This window comes from Podarcis liolepis, assembly GCF_965112155.1.
Source record: "Podarcis liolepis genome assembly, chromosome: 3".
Lineage (NCBI taxonomy): Eukaryota > Metazoa > Chordata > Lepidosauria > Squamata > Lacertidae > Podarcis > Podarcis liolepis.
The window spans coordinates 124,304,171-124,317,830 of NC_139557.1; the positions used below are offsets into that span (position 1 = coordinate 124,304,171).

At 55.4% G+C, this 13,660-nt stretch overlaps 1 protein-coding gene across 2 annotated transcripts in view; it reads left to right on the forward strand.

Annotated features, from left to right (window-relative positions):
- Window positions 1-4,395: 4,395 nt before the first annotated feature.
- Window positions 4,396-13,660, forward strand: part of KIF3C (kinesin family member 3C) — a 57,470-nt gene continuing 48,205 nt past the window's right edge. Inside the window, exon 1 of one of the 2 annotated variants that reach the window (XM_083494358.1) lies at window positions 4,396-6,486. In XM_083494358.1, coding sequence (XP_083350484.1) covers window positions 5,077-6,486 — 1,410 coding nt within the window. In that variant the 5' untranslated portion in view covers window positions 4,396-5,076. The remainder of the gene's footprint in view (window positions 6,487-13,660) is intronic. The other variant, XM_083494357.1, reaches the window with a different exon arrangement.

The following is a 13,660-nucleotide window of genomic DNA, read 5'->3' on the forward strand; positions in this document are numbered from 1 at the left end:
TTTAGGGAAATTTTTGAATGTTTGATTCTATTTTAAATACAGTCATACCTCGGGTTACAGACGCTTCAGTTTGCGTTTTTTGGGGTTACAGACTCACCGAAACCTGGAATTACTGGAACAGGTTACTTCTGGGTTTCAGCGGTCGCACATGCACAGACACGCTAAATCGCGCTTTGCGCATGCGCAGAAGTGCCGAACTGCAACCTGCGTGTGCGCAGACACAGCGCTGCGGGTTGCAAATGCTGCGGGTTGCGAACGTACCTCCGGCACGGATCATGTTCGCAACCCGAGCGTCTGCTGTATTCTGTATCCAGATGGGCGGGGTATAAATAAATTCTTGTTGTGGTTGTTGTTGTTGCCGCCACATACCCTCCAAGTGCCCCTATTTTCCAGGGACAGTCCCAGAATTACAGAAGCCATCCCAGTTTCTGAGCTGATCCCAGAATGTCCCCCTTTTCCTTTTTTTCTCCCATCCGTGTCTCGGAAAACAAGGGTGGGTGGATGAAAAAAGGGAATCCTGTTTGTACTGAAAATAAAACCCCGCACCCAGTGAAGGAAGTGGTGAATCTGGCAGAGAAAGACCTCCCTATCATCTTGAAGGAAAAGGTCCCCCATCGACTGGCGATGGAAGCGGGAGGGACTGCAACGTCCCCTCCCTTCCCAATGTGCTGACTTGGTAGCAGGAGGGGGGGCTGGGTGAGGGCGTGGGAATGCAGTCTCTCCCTGGCTTAACTGTGCCTGGCAAAGCTGGCAGGGCCTGGCAGGGGGGTGGGGAGGCGGCCCTGGCACTCCTCTCCTGGGATTCAGGCTTCCACAGGCCGGCTCCATCCCTCGCCCAGTTCTGCCTTTTTGTGGGTGACTGCAAATGTCTGCTTGCTCTCTTGCTGGGGGCTGGCACAGCTCTCGCTTGAAGCTGGGGAAATTAATAATAATAATAAGAAGAAGAGTTTGGATTTGATACCCCGCCTTTCACTCCCCTTCAGGAGTCTCAAAGCGGCTCACATTCTCCTTTCCCTTCCTCCACCACAACAAACACTCTGTGAGGTGAGTGGGGCTGCGAGACTTCAGAGAAGTGTGACTGGCCCAAGGTCACCCAGCAGCTGCATGTGGAGGAGCGGAGACGCGAACCCGGTTACCCAGATTACGAGACTACCGCTCTTAACCACTACACCACACTGGCTCTAATAATACAGTGGACGCTCGTGTTGCGAACGTGATCCGTGCGGGATGCACGTTTGCAACCCACAGCATTCGCAACCCGCAGCGGCGTGTCTGCGCACGAGCAGGTTGCAATTTGGCGCTTCTGCGCATGTGCAAACTGCGACTTAGCGATTCTGCGCATGTGTAACTGCCAAAAACTGGAAGCAACCCATTCCGGTACTCCCGGGTTTCAGCGGTCTGTAACCCGAAAAAACGCAACCTGAAGCAGCTGGAAACCAAGGTGTGACTGTAATAATAATAATAATAATAACAATAATTTTTTATTTATACCCCACCCGTCCCAGTTCAAAAACCGGGCTCAGGGCGGCTAACAACAAATTTAAAACACTTTAAAACACTTAATTATAAAAGCAGCATAAAATACTGTATAAAAACATGAATAACAATAAAATTCAAAATTCAATTTAGGGCAAATAAGCATTAGATAATCCCCAGGGCTAACTGGCTGAATTGGTCCTACTTGGGCCAGCGAGGAGGCCAGGGGAGAATTAGCTGTGGGGTCTCAGAGCAGGTGATCTTCATAAAAGGGGAGGGGGAGGGAAGAGAAGGGAAGGGAAATTCTCTCTGAAAAGTCAGATTTTTGCTTTCCAGGAACCCAAAGCGGAGAACGTGCCAAACTCCAATTTCCCAGAAGGCTGAGCAGTGCGCCGAGTGTCTCAGGAGAGTTTTTTCTCTAAGGCTAGACCACTGGGCGACCCAGGTGCCCTCCCCTTTGCCCCTCGCCTCTCCTGTCTCTGAACTTTGAATGTATCGTGGGATTATTGCAGTACCATTTTGGGGTGGGGGCTGTTTTTAGGCTGATTCTGCCCCCCTCCTGCTTTGGTTGATGTTGTTTGGCATGGGAAGGGCTGTAGCTCAGCGGGCAGGCAATCCACTCTCCATGAAGAAGGGCCTGGGTTCAAGACCAGCTGGCATCTCCACTGCTGCCAGTCAGTGTGGGCAACACGGAACTAGGTGGACTTGTTGTTTAGTCTTTTAGTCGTGTCCGCTTCTTCGTGACCCCCTGGACCAGAGCACGCCAGGCATGCTAGGTGGACCAGCAGCGCCCAATGCTCCTATGTTTGTTTTTATCGGTGATATATACAGTAAATACGTGTGTGTGATATTTATTGTTCAAAGATATACATAAGTTCATACCCAATGCAAAGTATTTTTTTATAATACACTGAAATAAAAGAAATGTTTAATCTAAAAGGGAATGGAGTTGGAAAGAAAAAATTAAAAGGGAAAGGAAGGAAGAGTGAAAGGAGGGAGGGAGAGAGAGAGAGAGAGAGAGAGAGAGAAGAAGAATGAATATAATAGTACTATAACAGTGGTATATTTTGATGATGACAATGATGGTGTACCATAAACCACCTGAATATTTCTGCTGAAGGATGGTATGTTTGTGTGTGCTTAAAGGTAAAGGTAAATGGACCCCTGACCATTAGGTCCAGTTGTGGCTGACTCTGGGGTTGTGGCGCTCATCTTGCTTTATTGGCCGAGGGAGCCGGCGTACAGCTTCCGGGTCATGTGGCCAGCAGGACTAAGCCGCTTCTGGCGAACCAGAGCAGCGCACGGAAACACCGTTTACCTTCCCGCCGGAGCGGTACCTATTTATCTACTTGCACTTTGACGTGCTTTCGAACTGCTAGGTTGGCAGCAGCAGGGACCGAGCAACAGGAGCTCACTCCGTCACGGGGATTCGAACCGCCGACCTTCTGATCAGCAAGTCCTAGGCTCTGTGGTTTAACCCACAGATAAATAAGAAAAGCTAGTTTTTCAAATGCTCCGCAACCTCCGAGCGTCCTTCCCCCACGTTGCCTCTGCTGCTACAGAGAAGGCCTGAGATATATGTGGAGGAGACCTGCTGTGGGAAATGCAAGGGCAATTCTGATAGCATCTTTCTCCCTCCTTACACTAATTAATGCTCCACCGTAAACTTCACCTCCCCTTTGAACTTGTGCAGGAGAAATTCATGAGAACACAAGGGGAACCTGGCAGCAGGATCAGACCCAAGGCCCACAGCGGCCATTCGCCTTCCTGGCGGATCAGGCCTTGTGAGTGACATCTGCTTGTCCTTTCCTCTGCTGCAAAACGCAGAACAACCTGTTTCCCGCACTCGCCACGCCTCGTGATAAGGCTGCCAGCCTGGGCTCAGGGTTCACAACCCCCAACACGCCAGCCAAGGGAGACCCATAAATGATGGTGGCGTTTTAAAGGGGCACCCAGAGGAGAGGCCACATGCACAGACTGTGCCCAAAATATGCCAGAGACAATCATTTAGTTCCCACAACAACCCTGCGAGGCAGATGAAGAACCTAAGCCGAGGTGAGGACTGGCCCCAGGTCACTCCATGGCCAAGGGATGGGATACGAAACCCGGTCTCCTCCAGGTCAATTCAAAGTGTTGGTGCTGACCTTGAAAGCCCTAAACGGCCTCAGCCCAGTAGACCTGAAGGAGCGTCTCCACCCCCATCATTCTGCCTAGACGCTGAGGTCCAGCACCAAGGGCCTTCTGGCGGTTCCCTTGTTGCAAGAAGCCAAGCTACAGGGAGCCAGACAGAGGGCCTTCTCGGTAGTGGCACCCGCCCTGTGGAACGCCCTCCCACCAGATGTGAAGGAAATAAGCAGCTATCCTATCTTTAAAAGACACTGAAGGCAGCCCTGTTTGGGGAAGTTTTTAATATTTAATGCTGTATTGTTTTTAACACTTGATTGGGAGTTATTATTATTACAGTGGTACCTCGGGTTACATACGCTTCAGGTTACATACGCTTCAGGTTACAGACTCCGCTAACCCAGAAATAGTACCTCTGGGTAAGAACTTTGCTTCAGGATGAGAACAGAAATCGTGCTCTGGCGGTGCAGCAGCAGTGGGAGGCCCCATTAGCTAAAGTGTTGCTTCAGGTTAAGAACAATTTCAGGTTAAGAACGGACCTCCGGAACAAATTAACTACTTAACCCGAGGTACCACTGTATTATTATTATTATTATTGTTACAGGTCCTAAGAAGAGCACTCTAACCACTACACCCCGCTGCCGGCTCTCCCCCTTCTCATCCCCTGCCCCTCCTCGCCCTGCCAGGAGCGGCCCTGGGTACCATCCGCCGCGCATCCCTCTCCGCCGCTGCATCCCTCCGGCGCGCAGCCTGCAACAAAGGCTGGACTCCATCCCCCGCCGTGCTTTGCGAGGCATGGGCGGGGCCCGGCGGGCAGGAGGGGCTGCTGGTGGGCGGGGCCTGGGGACAAGAGGGAGCCCTCCCTCCCCTCCCCTCCCCCTCCCCCCCCCGCCCCGCTCGGCAGCATCAGCATCTCGCCCCTCCCTCCTGTTTTGCTCCTTCATTCTCTCGCATCCGCGGAGGCAGCAGCTGCTTCTGCTGAGCTGCAATGAATGAGGCTCCCGCCCGGGGAGCCCGGAGCCTTGCCCGGCCGCGCCGCCGCCTGGAACCGCCGGTGGGTCTCCTCGGGAGGAGGCGCGGGCACTAGGCGGGCAGCCAGGGAGGCGGCTTGCCCCGCGCGAAGGTAGGAAGCGAGGCCAGCCAGCTAGCCAGCCCCCTCGCTCCAAAACAGGAGGGGAGGGCTGAAGACCTCCCCCCCCCCCAGCCCTGCCCAGCCTTGCCCAGCGGCGGGATGCGCCAGGATGGGTGGCCCTGGGCGCTCCAGGGCTGCGGCAGGATGCCCGGAGCGGGTCACGCCTAGCCGCATCCATTGTGCCCAGCGAGGGGACCGCTAGCCGCCGCCGCCGCCGCCTCCTGTCAGCAGCGGTGCCAGTGTCGCAGCAGCAGCAGCCCCAGGGAGGAGAAGCCCCCATGCCCAGCCCGCCCCCCTGACAGCCACAGGTCGAGGGGGAGCCCGCCAGGGGCAAGGGAGGCGCCATGGCCACCCGGCCGCCCAAGAGCAGCGAGGCCCTGAAGGTGGTGGTGCGCTGCCGGCCGATGCACCGGAAGGAGGAGGCGGCCGGCTACGAACGGATCCTGGACCTGGACGTCAAGCTGGGGCAGGTGACCATCCGGAACCCCAAGGCCGCCCCGGGGGAGCTGGCCAAGACCTTCACCTTCGACGCCGTCTACGACGCCAGCTCCAAGCAGGCCGACCTGTACGACGAGACCGTGCGCCCGCTGATCGACTCGGTGCTGCAGGGCTTCAACGGGACCATCTTTGCCTACGGGCAGACGGGCACGGGCAAGACCTACACCATGCAAGGCGCCTGGGCCGACCCGGAGAAGAGGGGCGTCATCCCCATCTCCTTTGAGCACATCTTCACCCACATCTCCCGCTCGCAGAACCAGCAGTACCTGGTGAGGGCCTCCTACCTGGAGATCTACCAGGAGGAGATCCGGGATCTGCTGGCCAAGGACCAGAGCAAGAAGATGGAGCTGAAGGAGAACCCGGAGACTGGCGTCTACATCAAGGACCTGTCCTCCTTCGTGACCAAGAACGTCAAGGAGATTGAGCACGTCATGAACCTGGGCAACCAGGCGCGCTCAGTCGGCAGCACCAACATGAACGAGTACAGCTCCCGCTCGCACGCCATCTTTGTCATCACGGTGGAGTGCAGCGAGGAGGGGCCCGATGGAGAGGACCACATCCGCGTGGGGAAGCTAAACCTGGTGGATCTGGCCGGGAGCGAGCGCCAGAGCAAGATGGGCACCCAGGGGGAGCGCCCCAAGGAGGCCTCCAAGATCAACCTGTCCCTCTCCGCCCTGGGCAACGTCATCTCGGCCCTGGTGGACGGCAAGAGCACCCACATCCCCTACCGGGACTCCAAGCTCACCCGCCTGCTACAGGACTCCCTGGGCGGGAACGCCAAGACCATCATGGTGGCCACGCTGGGCCCGGCCTCGCACAGCTACGACGAGAGCCTCTCCACGCTGCGCTTCGCCAACAGAGCCAAGAACATCAAGAACAAGCCGCGGGTCAACGAGGACCCCAAGGACACGCTCCTGCGGGAGTTCCAGGAGGAGATCACCCGGCTGAAGGCCCAGCTGGAGAAGAGGGGGATGCTGAGCAAGAAGAGGAGGAGGAACAGCCGGAGGAAGAAGTCGGCCGGAGGGGAAGGGACCCCCGAGGCGGAGGACGGAGAGGAGGACGGGGGTCTGGAGAAGGACATGAAGAACTACCTGAAGGAGCAGGAGGAGAGGCTGGAGGAGGAGAAGGCAGCTATCCAGGACGACCACAGCCTGGTGAGCGAGGAGAAGCAGAAGCTGCTGCAGGAGAAGGAGAAGATGATCGAGGAGCTGCGGAAGGAGCAGGAGGCCACGCAACTCCTGGCCACAAAGTATAAGGTAAGGCCCGGGCATTTCTAGGTGGCGCTTTGCACATGCACGCAGCCCCCACACCAGCCCTGCAAGGCTGGGCCTTGTATTCATGGAATCGTAGAATGGTAGAGATGGAAGGGACTCTAGGAACCTCCTGCAATTCAGGAATCATAGCTAAAGAATCCAGCCTCTGTTTAAGACCACCTTTCGAGGGAGACCTTTCCACTGCTGAACATCTCTTATTGTCAGAAGGTTCTTCCTCGCGTTGAATCTCCTCTGTTGTCATTTGAACCCATTGCTTGGGGTCCTTCCTTCCAGAACAGGAGGAAACAAGCTTGCACTGTCTTCCATATCTGAAGATGGCTCTCATTTCATCTTTCAGTCTCCTCTCCCTCTAGTCCAGGCCCATTACTCAAGTGAGGGAGCAGGGGGGTGGGACAAAGACTCTGCAAAGGACACCCAGGCTGTCTTCAAGGCCACATGCATGTTGGTTGAAGGCAGCCCTTTGGCAGCCTTGCCCACTTCCCCTCCCAACGCTCTCCTTTCCATCAGAGGTGAAGCCCTGTTCTGCTTCACAGAGCTGACTGTGTGTGGTCCTGGGGGTATTAACTATCTGAGGAATGGTGGGATCCTGCACCTGGCGGCTCCGGGGACCCACGGCTCACGTTCCGCCTGCTGGGCCGCGCACCTGGGTGTCCGGCTTGCGCTGGCCGCAGTGGCGGCTGGGCCTGCTGCCTCGGTTTCTGCGCTGTCACGTCTGAGATTCCTTTGCAGGGGCTGTCAGAGGCTCCTCCATCTGGCCTCCTCGCAGTGGGAGGGGCTGAGCCGAGGGGGCAACAAAGCCCAGGAGGGGGTCCGGGGCTAATCAGCTCCCGCCACACAACAAAAGCAGCCGCGCAGAAACCGCCACATCCCTCCCTGTGTGGAGGTGACCTCCTGCGCACGCATTGGCCAGCCTGAGGCAGGGAGGGGACTGGCTAAGAGGACCCCCCTGCCCGTCCAAGGGGGTCTCCTTTTGTCTTTCCAAGTGGCTGTTGACAGAAGCTGCCGCTGCTGCCTCCCTGCCTGTGGCATCTTCTTTTCCCGCATCCCCTCAATTTTGGCACCTAATACCCCCCCCCTCACAGATGGATACCCTGTGCAAATAAATGGGTCTGGGGTGCAGCTGGGGGCTCCTCTCCCCTGGACCTGCCTTTGGCTGTGGGCAAGCACTGCGTGTCACCCTGGGCAAGCCACCCCCCCTGCTCCCGGGGGTGGGTGGGAGGGAGGAGCCCCCCATGGACAAGGGTGTGTCTCAGGCCTCCCAGCACTGCCCCCCCCAGCCCAAGACTTGGCCTCCAGCCCACTCTGGTGACAGATACCTGCCATGGGGTGCTGGCCACCGAGAGACAGGCTCTGTGCTGTCCTCTCTGGGGTGGCGCTGGGGGGCACAATCCCAAGTTTACAGGGAGGTCCAGGAGAGAAGGCCGGGGTCTCGGTGCTCGGACTCCACTCCCGGAGAGCCCTGCTCTGACCCACTGAAGTGGCCCCCCCCTCTCCCAGAGAATACAAGGATCCAGTTCTGCAGAAACCCCACACCATTTATTTCTTTTTAAATCATTTTTATAGATTTTCCAATAAAAAACATCCAGTTAAATATCCAATCATAAAAATACTTCAATTAAAATAAGAAACTTAAATCAAAAAGATCAAATTATAGTCCAAATTATGTTTATTAATTTCTTGGGGCTCCCCATGGTCTCTGAAGCATATCTCCACGTCTTAGCCCTTCTTCTCCTGAAACCCCGCACAATTTCATGCTGATGGCAGCAGAGTCGGGTCCCAGGCTGGCCTGCTCCACCGCCCAAAACAAAGGCAGCATTTTAAAAGTTGCTGGATCAGGGAGAGCCAGGCGGAGACACTTACCCTCGAGGAAGCTCACTGCGTGACCTTGCGCCGCTTGCTCTCACTCAGGCTGGCCTACCTCAGGAGGCCGTTGTGAGGATAAGACGTGTGCGTTTGTGTGAGACGCTTCCGCCTTCCCCATGCCTCACTGGAGGGAGAGCAGCAATAAACAAAAGATGAAAGTAGATCACATTCTCCTCCGAGAAATCCTATTCCACACACCCAGCTCTTTCTCTTGTCTTCAGACGCGTGTGAAGGCCAAGGCTTGATTTGATCATGTGAGCAGGGCTGTCTTTAGCATATGCGCTGTCGGGGTGCAAAGATCCACCCAGCACCCCAAATTTAGTTAATTTCGCGTGCATGGCACCGTTGAGAATGACAAGCGCCGTCGTTGAGTCTGAGAAGCGCCGCTGTTGTGAATGACAAGCGCTGGCGCGGCGCGGCTTTGGTAAATAAGCGCACAAAGTCGAAAGTCCTTGAGTGAAACAGTAGGTATACATTTCGGTAATACCTAGGTATATATGTATTTTGTTTTTCTAGCTTGATTATTTCATAACAGGAAGATAGTTAAGGGGATGCGGGTGGCGCTGTGGGTTAAACCACAGAGCCTAGGGCTTGCCAATCAGAAGGTTGGCAGTTTGAATCCTGGCGACAGGGTGAGCTCCCGTTACTCAGTCCCTGCTCCTGCCAACCTAGCAGTTCGAAAGCACGTCAAAGTGCAAGTAGATCAATAGGTACCACTCCGGCAGGAAGGTAAACGGCATTTCCGTGCGCTGCTCTGGTTCACCAGAAGCGGCTTAGTCCTGCTGGCCACATGACCCGGAAGCTGTACACCGGCTCCCTTGGCCAGTAAAGCGAGATGAGCACCGCAACCCCAGAGTCGGCCACGACTGGACCTAATGGCCAGGGGTCCCTTTACCTTTTAGATAGTTATGAGCTTAGGCAGCTTCAATGGCGAGTGCCTGCGCTCCCCAGAATTTGGCGCCTGGGTTCCCTGCACCCCCAGGTAAAGACATATGAGAGCCTCATAACAAAGAGGGTGTCTCTGAGCATGGGCAGAGTGCTTCCCCCTGGATCCCCTTTGTGGATCGTCCACATGATCTCCCTCGTTGGGACCCTGCTGGGTCTGTCCTCCCCTGTCCCTCCACAACTCCCAGGGGCTTGCCTGGGGGGCTCAGCCTGAACCAGAACAGAGCAGGAACTCAGCCCCACAACCTGCACCCAGGACTCAAAGCGTAGTCTCAGTCCTGGGGCCTAGGAGGCGGAATCATGCCTCTGAGCATGCACAAACCACTGGCCCATCTTGGCCAAGAAACCACCACACCTGACCAAGGCACACCTAATCGCGGCTTCGCTCTTTACGCTCTCAGAAGCCCTACAGGATGAGGGGGAATTTAAGCGCACACTGACTCCCTTGACAACCTCCGCCCATTGCCTTAAGCAGGGAGGGTCAGAATCCTGCTTCTCCCCCCTCCCCTTTGCAAAAGGGTCTGTTGCAGGACAGAAAAAAATCCCCTTGAATGTGTCGTTTCTGAGGGCTGGAGAGGGATTTCATTTGGCTCTTCTCACTGGTGTGGGGACAGTCCGCTCTGCACGTGCCCAGAGGCACTCTCTTCTAGGTTCTCTGGGAGTCTTCTTGGCACTGAAAGCTGAGCTGTGGAGATGCTTGAGAGAGAATCCAGGGCCCCTCTCCGGATTTGTGAGGGGAGAAGGCAGGGTGGGAGACAGGGTGGCACACCTGGTGAGGACTCAGAGTACGTGCAGAGTGCAAAAACTGGCCCTTGGGACCTTGGAGAGGGGCTAATGAGGCACAGCAAATCTGGGGGAAGCGAGTTCCGTGGCCAGTGGTCTTCCTTGCCAGAGCATTTCTCAGGTCGTAGGGTGGAGGTTTCCACTGGGACTGCGGCAGGGCAAAGGGTTAGGCCTCACCCACTGTCAACACATGCACATATTTCCAGTATGAGTGCAAAGAGTGATATTTAGCCTGGTGAAGAGGAGGCTGAGAGGGGACAAGAGAGCCAGCTTCACCTGTCTGAAGAGCTGCCCATGGAAGAGGGAACAGGCTTGTTTTCTCTGCTCCGGAGGGTAGGACTCGAACTCGTGGCTTCAGGTCACAAGAAAGGAGATTCCGGCTGGACGTCAGGGAGACCTTTCTGAGGGCAAGAGCTGTCCGACAGTGGAACGGTGATGACCTCTCCATCCTTGGAGGTCTTAAGCAGAGGTTGGGTGGCCACCTGTCAGGGATCCTTCGGCTGTGATTCCTGCATTTCAGGGGGTTGGACTAGATGTCCCTTGAGGGCCCCTTGCCAATCCATTCTTCTGAGAGAGGCAGGGTTTTGGTGGGGTACAGAGTGGGGCCTTCCTTGCCACCAACATTTCACTTCGCGACATTCCCAGATCTCCTGCCCAACCACCTTCTTCCACTAGGATGCTCTCCTAGAAACTGTTCGCTGCCATCTCTGGATCCTGGCAGCGGTTGCTCAGTGGTGAGAGACACGCCCTTTGCACATGCCCAGGGGCACTCTCTGGCTTGTAGTTTCTGGGCCCGGCCAGGCTCATCCTTGCTTCAGCTTCCAGAGGCAGCCTGCTGCATCCGGCTGACCCCTTGCAGCTGCACAGGAAGGGGGGCAGAGCCTGCATGAATGGCCCCCTCTGTCCGGCATCGTCGCTCCCCCCCCCCCCCAGTGAACAAGGACAATGGCATTAGTGAGGGGCAGGCGTGGGCCGAGCCTTGGGAATCAAGGGCCCCCTTGTCTTTGGACGGTGACGGAGGCGGCTTTGCGAAGAGAGGGGTGGGAAGGGGGTCACGCAGGGAAGCCAGTGGGGCTCCAGCAGCCGTCCAGCTTCCCAGACCCCTATCTGGGCTGGTTGGGTGTGTCATCTCCACCCCCCGCCATGGGAGTCCTGGGGAAGCTGCCCTCTCTCAGCCCCCACGGTGTGGGGAGAAGCAGAGCAGGTGCTCTCAGAGCGTCGGGCGCGAGGGACCCGGGTTCGAATCACTGATCAGCCATGGAGCTTACCTTGGGCTAGTCGCCCACTTTCGGCCTTGCCTACCTCACAGGGTGGTTGTGGGGATTCAGTGAGGAAGGGGAGGACCAGGGGCTTCTTGGAGGAAAACATGAGATAGAAACACGGTGAATGAATTAATATTATGGGCTTCTCCTGGCAGGGGCAGATAGGGAGGGCTCATTCACCCCCGCCCTCTGGACAGGAGGGTGAAGGGGCTGCCAGGAGCCCCCCGTGACCAGCTGCAAATACAGTTTATTGACTCACAGAATTGTAGTCTAGGGGACTCATAGGGCCATCTAGTCCAACCCCCTGCAAGGCATGTTTAGGAAGTCAGTGATGCAGTGTCAGAGTCAAGGCAATGCCCCAAGCATTTGCATGTCAGGTGTGTTCACTCCCCCCTTCCAGAAAACACGTGTTTCCTCCTCCTCCAACTTCCTTCCTCCAAATTAATAATCATAATAATTACTACTACTACTACTAATAATAATAAATTTTATTTATACCCTACCCTCCCCTGCCAGAGTCGGGCTCAGGGTGGCTAACACCAGTAAAATTACAGTAAAAACATAATAAGGGAAAAAACCAACTTAAAATACAGGTTAAGATGCAATTTAAAATGCAGCCTCATTTTAGTAGTAGCCCATAGATCAAGACCATAAGGGAAGGGAAACATAAGGGTCAGACCGAGTCCAAACCAAAGACCAGGCGGAACAGCTCTCTCTTGCAGGCCCTGCGGAAAGATGTCAAGTCCCTCAGGGCCCTGGTCTCTTGGGACAGAGCGTTCCACCACGTCGGGGCCAGTACTGAAAAGGCCCTGGCCCTAGCTGAGACCAATCTAACCACTTTGCGACCTGGGACCTCCAAGGTGTTGTCATTTGTGGACCTTAAGATCCTCCATGGGACATACCAGGAGAGGCGGTCCCGTAGGTACGAGGGTCCTAGGCCACATAGGGCTTTAAAGGTCAAAACCAGCACCTTAAACCTGACCCTGGGCTCCACCGGGAGCCAGTGCAGCTGGTATAGCACCGGGTGAATGTGATCCCACAGCAAGGACCCCGTAAGGAGCCTCGCTGCAGCATTGTGTACCCGCTGGAGTTTCTGGATCAGCTTCAAGGGCAGCCCTGCTTAATTAATTGCCCACCCTTCACCCTAAGGTCCTAGGAGAAGCCCCCGGGTCCAGTCCTGGCACAGCCAACCCAGAGGCTCTTTGGGGAGAAGGGGTGGTGGTGGGAAATATACATTTCACAAAGAAAACAAAGGTAACAGATCCAGGCCTTGCAGAGCCGCCCCTGCGCAGAGGATGGAACACTGGGTGCCTTCCTCAGAGTAGGGCCACTTCTCTGGAGCTGCTGCCAACCTGGGCAGGGCAGGGAGTGAGGACAGCAAGCTTCTTCATGGGGAAGTGTGAAGGGGTTTCCTAGCTGGAGGGATGTGAATGGCAGGAGGAGGGGGCAGGCTCCCCTGCTGCTCCCCTGGGGGTGCTTGCTGCTCGCCTTAGGTGAGCAGACGAGAATCATAGAATCATAGAATCATAGAGTTGGAAGAGACCCCAAGGGCCATCGAGTCCAAGCCCCTGCCAAGCAGGAAACACCATCAGAGCACTCCTGACATATGGTTGTCAAGCCTCTGCCTAAAGACCTCCAAAGAAGGAGACTCCACCACACTCCTTGGCAGCAAATCCCACTGCCGAACAGCTCTTACTGTCAGGAAGTTCTTCCTAATGTTTAGGTGGAATCTTCTTTCTTGTAGTTTGGATCCATTGCTCCGTGTCCGCTTCTCTGGAGCAGCAGAAAACAACCTTTCTCCCTCCTCTATGTGACATCCTTTTATATATTTGAACATGGCTATCATATCACCCCTTAACCTCCTCTTCTCCAGGCTAAACATGCCCAGCTCCCTTAGCCGTACCTCATAAGGCATCGTTTCCAGGCCTTGGACCATTTTGGTTGCCCTCCTCTGGACACGTTCCAGTTTGTCAGTGTCCTTCTTGAACTGTGGTGCCCAGAACTGGACACAGTACTCCAGGTGAGGTCTGACCAGAGCAGAATACAGTGGCACTATTACTTCCCTTGATCTAGATGCTATACTCCTATTGATGCAGCCCAGAATTGCATTGGCTTTTTTAGCTGCCGCGTCACACTGTTGGCTCATGTCAAGTTTGTGGTCAACCAAGACTCCTAGATCCTTTTCACATGTACTGCTCTCAAGCCAGGTGTCACCCATCTTGTATTTGTGCCTCTCATTTTTTTTGCCCAAGTGCAATACTTTACATTTCTCCCTGTTAAAATTCATCTTGTTTGTTTTGGCC